The sequence below is a fragment of the Chionomys nivalis genome, chromosome 2 (assembly GCF_950005125.1).
Source record: "Chionomys nivalis chromosome 2, mChiNiv1.1, whole genome shotgun sequence".
In the NCBI taxonomy this organism is placed as follows: domain Eukaryota; kingdom Metazoa; phylum Chordata; class Mammalia; order Rodentia; family Cricetidae; genus Chionomys; species Chionomys nivalis.
Window position 1 is genome coordinate 59311637 of NC_080087.1, and position 13279 is coordinate 59324915.

General features: G+C 39.8%; 1 protein-coding gene across 6 annotated transcripts in view; it reads left to right on the forward strand.

Moving 5' to 3' along the window:
- The window catches only part of Atg5 (autophagy related 5), a 126516-nt gene that overhangs the window by 79759 nt on the left and 33478 nt on the right, over positions 1-13279 (forward strand). For 4 of the 6 annotated variants that reach the window (XM_057761491.1, XM_057761489.1, XM_057761490.1 and 1 more), the window contains exon 6: positions 501-595. The exons of 1 other annotated variant lie outside the window; for it this stretch is intronic. In XM_057761491.1, the coding sequence (XP_057617474.1) occupies positions 501-595 (95 nt within the window). The remainder of the gene's footprint in view (positions 1-500; positions 596-13279) is intronic. One more of the 6 variants, XM_057761492.1, reaches the window with a different exon arrangement.

Consider the following 13279-nt stretch of genomic DNA (forward strand, 5'->3'; position numbering starts at 1 on the left):
TCTTTCTCTCCAATGCTGAGTTGCAAGTAGGCACCACCATGCCTGACATATTTACGCAGGTTCTAGGAGTTTGAACTCAACTCTCATTGCTTTCAAGGCAAGTGCTATACAGACTTTGCCCCAGCACCAGGTCCCACATTTCTTTCGGAAGCTCTTCTATATTGTTGTTTCTCCATAAGTGCTGGCTAATATTTAAATTGTGCAGATTTGTTCTAATATAGATTATCTTTCATAAGCTAAATGAAGAGTCATGCTGTTATCACTGCTGGTCTCTGCCTTTGGTAACACAAGTAGTCACATCCCTGTATAGGGTTTCTCTTGAGAGAAAAACTTATTAATTTCATACCTTGCTTTATGTTAACATTAAGAGAAATAATTTGTAAACCATGCCCAATTGCTTTTCAGAAACTTCTGAGAGAATGTTTAGGACTTTCATGTCTTCTTATGAGCCAGTCTACTAATGATGTTCATTCTTAATAACAGAATTTATATCCTTTCAGACAGATTTGACCAGTTTTGGGCCATCAACCGGAAACTCATGGAATATCCTCCAGAAGAAAATGGATTTCGTTATATCCCTTTTAGAATATATCAGGTAGGAAGTAACATTATGAAAAATGCAACTTTTTAAAAGCTTTGGGCATCGTCTTAAAGCACAGTGTCTAAAACTCTTATGTCTATATGGAAACCTCGCATCTGGCTTTACATCCAGGTTTTGCCAAACCCTCTTTTGCTGATAGTGGAGTTGGAGATTGGTTGCAATGTGTGGCTCTCATAGTTGCCACTGGTTATACCTAATGTACTTACTGATTCAGCCATTTGCTTCAATTTCTTTGTAACCCCCTAAGTTAATATTTGGTGCACATTTGAAGTCCTGCTTATCTTGCTGAGACAGTCTCAAGGAGCACAAACTGGCCTGGAACTTATCTAATGGAGGCAGACCTTGAACGTCTACCTCTACCTTCCAAGTACTGACACTGTAGCCACCATGTCTGGTTTTATACAGAAAGCCAGAACGTTGTGCATGTTAGACAAATACTCTAGCAGCTGAACTGCACCCCAAGCTCCAAAGTCTTTTTTTTTTTTTTTTTTTTTTTTTGGTTTTTCGAGACAGGGTTTCTCTGTGGTTTTGGAGCCTGTCCTGGAACTAGCTCTTGTAGACCAGGCTGGTCTCGAACTCACAGAGATCCGCCTGCCTCTGCCTCCCGAATGCTGGGACTAAAGGCATGCGCCACCACCGCCCGGCTCTCCAAAGTATTTTGAGACAGAGTCTCCCACAGCAGTCCAGATGGCCTTGAACTTGTTACGCCCCTACCATAGCCTCCTCAGTACTGGGATTATGCGGGTGTGAATAGTGATAAGACTATTTGCCTGATATGTATGCCCCTACATAAAATGAACAAAGCCACACCTACGACACTGTAAGCAAACATGGCATCCTTTTCATAGTTGATTTAGTACTGCTGCTTTTTTTTCTTTTTTATTGATTTTTGCTGTTCAGTGTGCACTGTGCTGTCTCTGACAGAAGCATGCATAAAGCATGGTTTGTGTTGACTGGTGATAAACTGGTGAAGGCTCATAGACATCTCGTGCCTCCCCAGGAGGCAGCGGTCAGTGTTTGCTACTGCATCTAAAGAGGATCAGCCTAGATGGGGAGTCCTCAGTGTTGTAGACAATGTCTGTGGTCAGTCTCACAGCAAGTTTAAAAAGTCAAGATAAGATTCTGTAGAGTACTTTTTAAGAGTCCACTACGCTTGGCATATGGCAAATACTAACTGTACCTTGATGGCTTGCTGGTGTACTCGTAGGGCAGCACTACTGCAGTGCTAGCATATATGGGGCCTTGGATTCAGTCCCTGGCACTGTAGAAGTTGAGTCAATAGTACTTTAGAAAGCAAGAGGGTTTTTTGGTTTTTCAAGACAGGATTTCTCTGTAGCTTTGGAGCCTGTCCTGGAACTAGCTCTTGTAGACCAGGCTAGTCTCGAACTCACAGAGATCCATCTGCCTCTGCCTCCTGAGTGCTGGGATTAAAGGCATGCGCCACCACCACCTGGCAAAAGCAAGGTATTTACTGTAATGAAAAAATCATTTAATAGCAGAAATTGAAAGTGTGAGTACTCGGAGGTAGCATGGCAGGTGTTTTTTCCAAGGTTCATATTTTTCACAAAGGCAGTTTTAGTTTATGCTTTCAGTCTAGAAAAATGTCCTGAGTGTAAATTCTACTCACTCTTTATTTTCATTTTCATATGCAATGAGGTCCCTAGTAATATACTGCAGGGTTCTCCACCCACAACCTTACAAAGTGCCTTACTGTGTGGGATATAATTGGATAACTACCCAACGGTCTCTGAGGCTATCGCCATGAGAGAGTTCCACAGCATCTTGAGCTTTGGGCCTCAGAGTGCTGATGTAAATTGTTTGCTTCTAGCCTGTCTTGTGAACTATACTACAGTTTCTTGTGACTATTTGACATTCCTGTAGGGAAAGATGGTGCATAACATAAGGATTATAGTTGTCCCAGTAGTACAGGTGTTTGAGGAGAGGCCTTCAGTTCATTTCAGGGACAATTATGAGATCAATTTGTTATCTCGAGTCTAGTGTGACAATATGGAAGAATTCGGTTTGGAGAGGTGTGTGAAGAGAAGGGAGGAGGTTGTTATTTTGGAGATAGGGTTTGCTTTGTAGACTAGACTAGACTGACCCCGAAGGCTCATAGGCTTCCATGTAGTGGCTTCAGGTGTGCATTACTTACTGCCCGAGCTTGAAAGAATGGTTTTTATAAATTCTGTCATCAGATAGAAAGTGGAAACTTAGAGAGTTCTCAGAACTGGCTCCACTAGACCTGGCTGCCAGATGGAGGCTGAGAGCCCAGCTTCCTGCAGGCCCTTTCCTGTGTGGGGGCAGGGGAGGAGCAGGAGACCTGATGGTTTCTAAGTTGCTTTACAAGCTTTTCTTCCATTCCATTTTGGTTCTGATTTGAGTCTGAATAAGCTTTTTGTGGCATGTAAGTAAATACCAATGTTTTATAGTTCTTGATAATTTATTGTCTTTGCTCTCCTCATTTCTCTCTTGCATTTTTAAGTCTCCTTTTATGCCCTAGCCAAAGGGAAATGCGGCTCCATTTCTTTTTCCTAATTATATTCTAGTAGTAGCATCAGATTTGAACTTCCAGTTTCTGATTGCCTGTGTGACTGTAATAGTCTGTTTATTAGGTGCAGCTGTTATGTATGCAACATTTTAGTTAACACTTAATCTAAATATCACACATACACGCACAAACATACACACACAAGACCTTACATTAGTAAGAATATTTAAGGAAAGCCCAGAAGCCTGCTTTAAATAGACAAATGAAGAATAATATTTTACTAAAATTTTAGTTGACTCTGAAGGGACTCATATCACTTCCGTGGGATAGTACAAATGAAATGTAGAATTAGCACCCAGACCTAACTCGGATATGTCAACAAATTATTTCCAAATTAAATTTATCCTACTTATATAACATGATTATCACAATGAATGAAATAATTTGAATGCAGCTTGTCCAAGTGAGCCAACAGGAATCTAAAATTCTGTGACTGGTGATGGTTCATATCCTCAACTACTGTAATATTTATTTAGATGCTATTTCTTTTTCATATGTGATGGCATTCGTCATGGACTCAGAATGAGTACAGTCAAGTGACAGAAATTTATGGTAAAGTCAGATTCATCCAGAATTCTCTAGCGTTGTTACAGACTATGCTTCTGTCATTTACATAGTAGTCAGTGTGTGAGTTTCAGGTCTGTGTTCCTGAACTCCAGGTGCTTGAGTGTGAGGCAGTATTCTAGAAATGAGGTTAATGGCAAGAGGTGTTTCCGACATGTAACCAAAATGTTATCTCGAATTACACACATAAACAGATGGTGACTAATGAGGCTCCCCACCAAGAAGCTTTGTAAAATGGCCATGAAATCTATGGCTGTTGGAGCTTGTGCTAAAACCTCTAGACATTCATGTTTATACTTTGCAGTTAGGCATGTTGTGAGGATACCATGTCTTCTCAGGAAGCCACAGTATATCTAACTGTTTCTCTGACAGTGGAGTTGAATAAGAAAACTCTGATTTGCCTTATGTGGCATGTTCCATCCTGAGCTGTGCACTGGAGAGTCAGGAGGGTAGTATTATATTATATTGAACTGATGTTACACTACACTGTTTATAAAGCCTTTAATCAAAAGGTTAAAAGAAGCTAAAGAGCTAAGTGTGCAGACAGTATAAAACTGCAGGAGTGAGCTCCATGAAGAGGAGCCCATCCATCAGTAAGTCAGATGCCAGTGGGTAGGTTGGGTCTGTCTTCTGGGAGGGCAGAAAAGACCTCTGTAAGGAAGTGATGCATCCCAAAATTGAGCAGAGGAGGTAGGCTTAGGATATGCAAAGAGACATGAGGATTTGTAGGCAAAAGAGACACAGATTTGGATGGAAGTTCTGTTTATCATGGACATCAAAAGTAAGAATTAGGCAAGGAATAAGGCTGCAAAGGAAAGAAAGGGTTACTGTATTGAGGATTTTCTTTCCGCTAAAGAATGGGGAGGGGATCTTAAGAGGTCTGAAGAGCTGTTAGTTATGGTTCGGCATCCTTTAGTCATTTTGTTTGCGGGTGGCTTGGAACTCTTCTTGAGAATAATATAACTATGTTATTTTAAGTTTTAAACAATAAAGAGAGATTGGTAAATAGTGTCTGTTTCTTGGAAAGTTTAAAGGATTTCTGCTTGTCTTTATCAGCTGTAAAAGTAAAACAGAGTTTGAATATAGTTTGTCGGTGTTTCATAATCACCAGAACTCCCCTCCCCTCCCATTATTCCAGCATAAAGTCATTTTACTAATCACTAAAGCCTCAATAATGTTTTAATTTGATCGAGAGATTTGCTTGCCAGCTTTACTTAAGAAAATCTACTTAACTTCTATTGTAATGCACTGAAACCTTTAAGAAAGTAATAGCTAAGGGATCCCCAAGAACATGATTTTAATTGGAAAGTGAATTTACTGGGACTGTTTGTTACTTCCTAAATTGAGGAGGGGCCAGATGTCAGACGCTGCTGTTTTTTCTGAAGTTTCTAACAGAAAGGTGAGAGTGCCTCCTAAGGTTCTTCTCCAGGGTTACTGCATAGTGGTAAAAAAAGTTGTATTCCTGGTCTCTTACTGTCTTTTATTTTGGTTGGCATTTTGTCATTACCTCTAACCAAAAAGCTAGAGACAAAGAAGATGGACTTACTGATTAGTAAATTAACTTTAGTTTTAATTCATTTCCAAAAAATGTATATTGTCATTTGTAATACATTTTGATTGTGCTTGTGGGCTGTAATTTGTTTTCTCTTAGTACAAGCTAGCCTTTTCCCACAAGCCTCTTCTACTTTATGTTAAAGTAATCTGACTACTAGAATATATTTCTGGATGCTCCGCATACTTTTTTTCAGTATTCTGGTTCATTTTTTATTTTTGCTTGCATTATTTTTTTAAGATTTGTTTTTATTTCATGTGTTTGTGTGTTTGCTTGCATGTATGTGTGTGCAGTGTGTACATGCCTGGTGAGGACGTAGAGATCTGAGTCTGGGGCTATAGGCAGTTATGAACACAGGTCCTCTGAAAGAATAGCCATGCTCTTAGCTGCTGAGCCAGCATTCCAGTACCATCCTCCCCTCCTTTTCCCCCCATTATTTAGTTTTAGCTTTCAATTTTTACTTAACTGTGTGCTTGGTAGGGCAAGGGCGGTCTCATGTAGCCTAGGCTGGCCTTGAACTCACTGTGAACTGTGTAGTTCAGGCTGGCCTTGAACTCATCTTCATAAGTGCTGTAATTATAGACCTGTGCCAGTATGCTCAGCTCTGTTTCTTTAGCTTTGTAATTTCTGCTATTTACTAAAAATGTTTTCCTACTTTCCTTTAATTATTTTCACAGTGTTTTCCTTTTTCCCTTTGTATACATTGAATAGTTCTGTTTAAAGTCCTTATCTAGCATATCCAGTTTCTATTTCCTTATTTTCTTTATGTGTTGTAATTTATGTGGTCATCTGACAATTTCAAAAGATTATTTAAGTTACTGTAATGAGTTCATCTCCCTCTGTGTGTGTGTGTGTGTGTGTTTTACGTGCCTAAAGTGTGCGAACAAACAATATACAAACTGGCTTTACTTTTTATATGAAGATGTCTTCAAAACTAGCCTCAGGATGGGAATTTGGAGTCCGCACAGAGCTTCTTTTTTTTTTTTTTTTTTACTTATTTATTTATTTTTATTCTTTTTTAATTAAAATTTCCACCTGCTCCCCATTTCCCATTTCCCTCCCCTCCTCCCAAATATTGCCCTCCCCCCACTTCCCTCCCCCTATCCCCACTCCTCTTCTCCTCCCCCCACTCCATTCCCCCTCCCTCTCGTTACTGAAGAGCAGTCCAAATTCCCTGCCCTGCGGGAAGACCAAGGTCCTTCTATCTACGTCCAGAAAGGTGAGCGTCCAAACAGGCTAAGCTCCCACAAAGCCAGTTCATGTATTAGGATCGAAACCTAGTGCCATTGTCCTTGGCTTCTCATCAGTCTTCATTGACCGCCATGCTCAGAGAGTCCGGAATCAACCCATGCTTATTCAGTCCCAGACCAGCTGGCCTTGGTGGGCTCCCAATAAATCAGTTCCACTGTCACAGTGGGTGGGTGCACCCCTCGTGGTCCTGATTTTTTGCTCATGTTCTCCCTCCTTCTGCTCCTCATTTGGACCTTAAGAGCTCAGACCGTTGCTCCAAATTGAGACGCTGTCTCTACCTCGATCCATCGCCAGATGAAGGTTCTAAGGTGATATGCAAGATATTCATCAGTATAGGATAGGGTCATTTCAGGTTCCCTCTCCTTAGTTGCCCAAGGTACCAGCTGGGGACATATTCCTGGACACCTGCGAACCCCTCAAGAGTCCAGTCTCTTGCCAACCCTAAGATGGCTCCCTTAGATAGGATATATACTTCGCTGCTCCCGTATCCATCCTTCCTATATCCCAACCATCCCAATCCTCCGAGCTCCTCCCATCCTCCCCTTCTCATATGCAGTTCTCTTCTGTCTTATTTGTTCTGGATTGCTATTGGATGTTTGGGGCTTTCATACCCTTTCAATTTCTTGTTCCTAGATTTTCCTATTCAATTTTTTGGTTAACTTATTTGCTATTAATGTTGTCTTCTAGTAGCTATGATGTTTTAAAATTGCTAGTGATTTTTCTTTAAATGTTTATGGATTTATAAAGTTGTTTTCACTGACAGATCTCTCTGTCTGGCCAGATAAACCATAGGACAGACAAGTCAAATGACGGTTTTCTGAAAAAGAACTCCAACCACATTCTGGCACTTCTTCAGTGACACAGCTGCAGCAATCCAGGCTAAGGATGAGTGCAGTCTACTGGAAAGCTTTTGGCATGAGTAGAATCATAGAAAGCTAAAAAGGGATAAAGGTTTTTCTTGGAACAAAGGTTCCCCCTGAGTTGTTGCAAGCCATTGGCTCTTTTGTTTGTTTACTTTAAACCAGTTAATTTTACAACACATTGTCAGTGTTTTAGTTTCTTCTATTGTTGTGTTAAGAACCCTGACAAAGCATCTTCCAGGAAGGAGAAAGCACTTAATCTCTCATAGTTTAAGGGTACAGTCCTTCCCTTCTCTCTCTCTGTCTCTCTCTCTGTCTCTCTCTCTGTCTCTCTCTCTGTCTCTGTCTGTCTCTCTCTCTCTCTCACACACAAACACACACACACACAAACCCATCAGGAATAGAGAGCTGATGCTCCTGCCTCAGTCAGTGTGATCAACATAACCCTACACATCTACACGTTTGCCCAGAGGCCCACCTCCCTGGTGACAACCATCACAGTATTTCTCCTTGCTTTGTGGAGGAGAGCATATGAAAGACTGCCCATTACTGAAGAGAACCTCTACTACTTCCAAAGCTTGATAAATGGGTTTTGTAGAAATTTGAAGAAAACAATGAAACGAAGTGTTTCCTAGAGCCTTTTTGTTGTTTAATTTGGCAGGATGGGGGGTTGTTTTGTTTGAGACAGGGTCTTATTGTGTCATCCTGACTGTCCCATAACTTGCTTTGTACTGGTCTTAAGCTCACAGAGATCCACCTCCTCTATTTCCAGAGAGGTTAAAGGTGTGCATGCTTGATTGCCAGTGTTATTATAACTTCTAAAATGCAGAAATATAGCCGGGCGATGGTGGCGCACGCCTTTAATCCTAGCACTTGGGAGGCAGAGGCAGGCGGATCTCTGTGAGTTCGAGACCAGCCTGGTCTACAGAGCTAGTTCCAGGACAGGCTCCAAAGCCACAGAGAAACCCTGTCTCGAAAAACCAAAAAATAAAATAAAAAAATAAATAAATAAATAAAATGCAGAAATATTAGCTGAGTATTCTACTTAAGAGTAAGAGCCTTGATTTGTTAAATGATCAATGATTGCTTTCTTTAAAAACTTTTATCGTTTATCTGATGAGCCCCCACATAGAGAACTTTGGAAAATCTTAAGGAATTAACTCTGTAGCATGTAGCCATACAGTGGTTAAAATGGGGATGTTTTAAGCCAGGGACAGTTATATATTACTGTAATCTCAGGCTTAGGACTCTGGCAAGAAAATGGCAAGTTCCAGGACAGACTCGGCCACCTCCAAAGTGGAAAAGTGGCTTCTGGTTTGGGCACTTTCAACTGTGCATCCAGGTAGGCATGTGGCTTGGTGCACTCATGTCACATTTCTGAATCTTCAATATCTATAAAGAATGGATTAGTAATATTTTGTTACTGCAATGATTAAATGTGTCTGGTTCACAGTAATGTTTAAGAATCCTTAGTGTGGAAAGCAGGGTAAGGTGAAGATAGAAGGCCCAAGTTCAGGCCTGCTGTTTCACCAGTTGTACACTGGGCAAGTGCGTTTTCTGTTGAATTATCTTTTTTTTTTTTTTTTTTTTTTTTTTTTTTTTGGTTTTTCGAGACAGGGTTTCTCTGTGGTTTTGGAGCCTGTCCTGGAACTAGGTCTTGTAGACCAGGCTGGTCTCGAACTCACAGAGATCCGCCTGCCTCTGCCTCCCAAGTGCTGGGATTAAAGGCGTGCGCCACCACCGCCCGGCTTTGTTGAATTATCTTAAATGATAATTTTGTTGCAAATTATTTTAATGTTTTGTCATGCTTTCTGTGTCTTATTTCATGGCCAGTGAAGTAGTACACTTACGAATTGTTCATCTCATTAGTCTTTGTCTATTCCTGCTTCTTCCCCCACACGTCGCTGGACTCCATCCTTTGGACTAAGTTTTGCTCACTTTTTGTGAATCGCTCATTCTGATGTCCCAGAATCGCCAGCCAGTAGTCTCCATCTTTTCATTTGTACTCTTCTTCCTTTCTCCTTGTAGAACCTGTGTTTCTCGTAAAAATTTCTGCCATGTTTCTTTCCCTCCAACCTAGAGGGCTATTTATTGTGGTGTTTTGTTTTTGAGAGAGGTTCTTGCTCTGTTGCCAGGGTTGCCCTTGAACTCTGAGCCTTGTTAGTTCTGGGACTAAATGCATGTGCCACCACACCCAGCCAGCACATTGCTGTTATTTTGATATTACGCATAGCTACCCAGTATCCAGATAACATCACATGGTGTTGTTTAAAACTTTGCTGTTTTATTTTCTAGCCCTGTTAACTTCTCAGTGAAATAGGCTTTCCTCTCACAGTGCCTGTAACCTTACCACAAACATCACATCTCTGGCAAATCTTCCTCAATCTTTTCACTTGCTGCTATCTGTAGGTTAATTATTTGTTCTCTCTGTTCTTATCTTAGGTATTGCACCTTTTTCATGGCAGAAGCTAGGGTAATTATCTGACATCTTAACGCTGATTTTGAAGTCAAACAACTTGGCTAAAACTGGCTTGCCCAGTATATAATTGATGACCTGATATCATCTCTGATCTTGAGCCGTCTGATCTTCAGTTTACCTTTTCCCATTTATTCTAGACAGAAGTGTATGTAGTGTTTCCGAATTCAGTAAACTGCTGGCTCTCTTCCTTTGCATCTTGATAGCTGTTTCAGAAACTGCGTCCTACCACTAAGAGTGGTGAATTATGATTTTGGTGTTGTTTTTAACATACATGAATCCTATATTCTCTATGATCCTTTTAAAATAAGTTGACAAATTGAGGCCTGCAGGGGGCAGTCCAACACAGCAAGTTTTTCAATGTACTTAGTAATCTCCGATGGTTTAGAATTAAACTACTTCCTATAGAAAGAAATTAATGAAAGCAAATTATATATGAATAACAGTAATTACCAATGTTTATTTTGTATTTTTGAGAACCAGGTTGTTGCCTGTTCTGTATGTGTTTATTCCCTCACGTGCTCATATATCTGGATGAGATCATTGAGAGATACTTTGGTCATTGACATTCGCTGGATTCTTCCATCTGGGGTTTGAATGGAGCCTGTTCTCTTTCATAGGCTGTTGAGTTAATTTCTTTTGTTTTCTTAGCCTAATCATTATTGCTTCTCATTTGTTCAATTTGTACATATATGTATTATTCCCCAGCTGTGTAACTTGCAGCCTTCAGTCCCTTTTCTTCTATAGAGAAAGATCACAGAAAATGTGAAGAAATTGAAACATAGCTAAAAGTGTGTGGGCCTTTTCTTCCTTACAAAAAGTTCTTTATTTACCACTTAGGCAATTGTTATTAATCACTTTAAGATCAGTTTTAGGAATATAATGAATGTTATTGCTTATAACTCTGTGTGAGATAATCAGAAGTTACCTTAAAAGCCTCAGTCATTAATATCTCATCTTAAAAGACAGTGTGAATGCGATGATTTAAACAATTTCACTAAGAATCTCCTGGTTGTAAGGAGAAGTGTTTGGGAACAGAGGAAGTGATTCATCTGGTTAAAGCACTTGCCATGTAAGTCTGCCAGCCAGAGATTGATTCCCTAGGACACACATGAGATGGAAGGAGAGAGCAGACTCCTGCGAGTTGTCCTCCGACCGCCACACACGTCATGCAGCCACAGCTCTACAATAATTAAGTTTTTAAGAGTAAGAGTGTTTTTATTACTTTAGTACAACACGGAGCACACACACATACACACCAGATATCAGTTACTGATATTTATTTCTTTCTCTTCCAACAATATGATAGTTTCACCTCTCTCCTTCGTAACAATTTGAATAAATACAGTAAGAGCAGTTAAGTCTGGAATTGGTCAGTTTTAAAATTTGACTGATGATACTTATGTTAAATGTAAGATAGTTTAAAATGTTATAGTTGTTAAAAATAGAAGTGCGTGATGAGCTTCTCAGTAGTATTTAATATCACAAAACAGTAAGCTGTGTACATATCAGATCTGTAAGAATGTGTTGATTCCTGGTGTTTCGGAGGTAGATTACCAGCACTGGTAGTAAATGCTGTTTTTACTGTTTCAGTGACTAGGTTCAATTCATCCGCATTCACATACACCTGATGGACTCCAGGTTCCTGATTTTCCACCACTCTAATATGATCTTGGCAGCAGCAACTCTTAGTCACTGTAGAGAATTTTCATTCCTTGACCTTAATATTCATAACCACCCCCACTGACCATTTGGTTTCTTGGTTTCTTTGTCACTGTTGGACTTCATCAGTCTCTTAAAATATACATAATGTCAACATCTGGAATGATGCTTCTCAGGCAGTCATCCAACCTGCTGGACAGCTCTGTGCAGTCAGAAATCTGCTTAATCACTTATTTGTTTCAATAGGGAAAGCTACCTTCTAATTTTTTCCTGTTCTTCTCATAAGTGATTTTCATATAACATGCAGGGCACACACCTGTCCGTTGAGAACAGAATTACCAGGCTTTGATTCTTAGTAGTGGTTCCTTCTTTGAGGCAAATATGAGAGTTGCTTTTGGTAATTACTCAGACTTTAAAAATAACTACTTGCTAATACTTTCAAGAAGGTTAAACGTAAGGTAATCATTTAGGAATATGAGAAGGAAAATCAATTTAAAAAGAACAAGGCAAGCTACAAGTTAGAGCATGTGCCTAGCATACCCAAGGTCCAAGTTAAGTCCCCAGCACCACCTACAAACACACTCTCAAGCACATAAGCAAAGCAAAACTAATTTCTGTTCTTTTTGATTGGAGCCTGGACAATTTTCTTTGATCAGTGTGTGTGTGTGTGGGGGGTGTCTTACAATGTGTATGACAGAGTTGTTGAGACATACCTGTTTAAAAATATTTTTATTCTTGAACAATTTCATACATATATAGAGTGTTCCTTAATCATATCCACCCAGTCTCCCCTCCCATTCCACTGTTCTCACACACTGCCATCATATATGTGTCCCTCCCACCTTTGTGTCCTCCTCTTGTTTTCTAACCCACTGAGTCTGGTTTGTGCTGCCAGCGTCAGCATGGGCAACCTACTGTCAGTCATACACCGAAGAAAAATGGCCCCCATCTCAGTTTACTTTGCTCTGTGGTCCATGCAGATATTTTTATAATGAATACACATGTGCCAAATGCACTGATAGGCTCATAAATTATATTGATGGTGAATCAATTCATGGTATACATGAGCCAGTGCCTAGGCAGGTTGTTTGAGATGTGTTAACACTTTAATCCTTAGTTAATAATATAGCCTGATACAAATATGCTATTGTATTATCCAAGTCTGGTGCCGTGGAACATTTTACAGAATATATTCTGCTTTGAACAGAGTAAATTTCTTAATGGTCTCCTTAGAAAGAGAGTACCAGCCGAACATCAGTGCTGGTTCAAGAATCCACTAATGGAGAGTAGTGCCTTGAGCTGGGGCTTAGAGTAATCTCTATCACTGAAAGCAAGAGTGATTATAATCCAAACAAGCTTAGATACAAATTTTACTAGACTAGACCATATGTGTACCTTGATTTTGATACTTTCATTAAACTCACTTGCTGCAGAACCAAATGTATAAAACTAAGTCAAGTTGAACAAGTTGTGAAATGGTATTATTTTAGCATTTTGAGTTGCCTGATAAGTTACTTGTGTACTAGATGTCGGTAAGTAATGCTTATGCATGAATGAAAGGCATATTATTTATTGAACTTGATTTAACTATTCTTTATGCCATATAAGCATATCCTCATATAATTGTAAATAGAGAGTATATTACAAATGTAGAAAATTAATGTGTGTTAAATAACATGCTTTCAAAGTTAAAGACCTAGAAAACAAGGTGTGAGTGGTACATGCCTGTATCTTGGAAGTAATGGCTGGATGATCAGACCTGGTC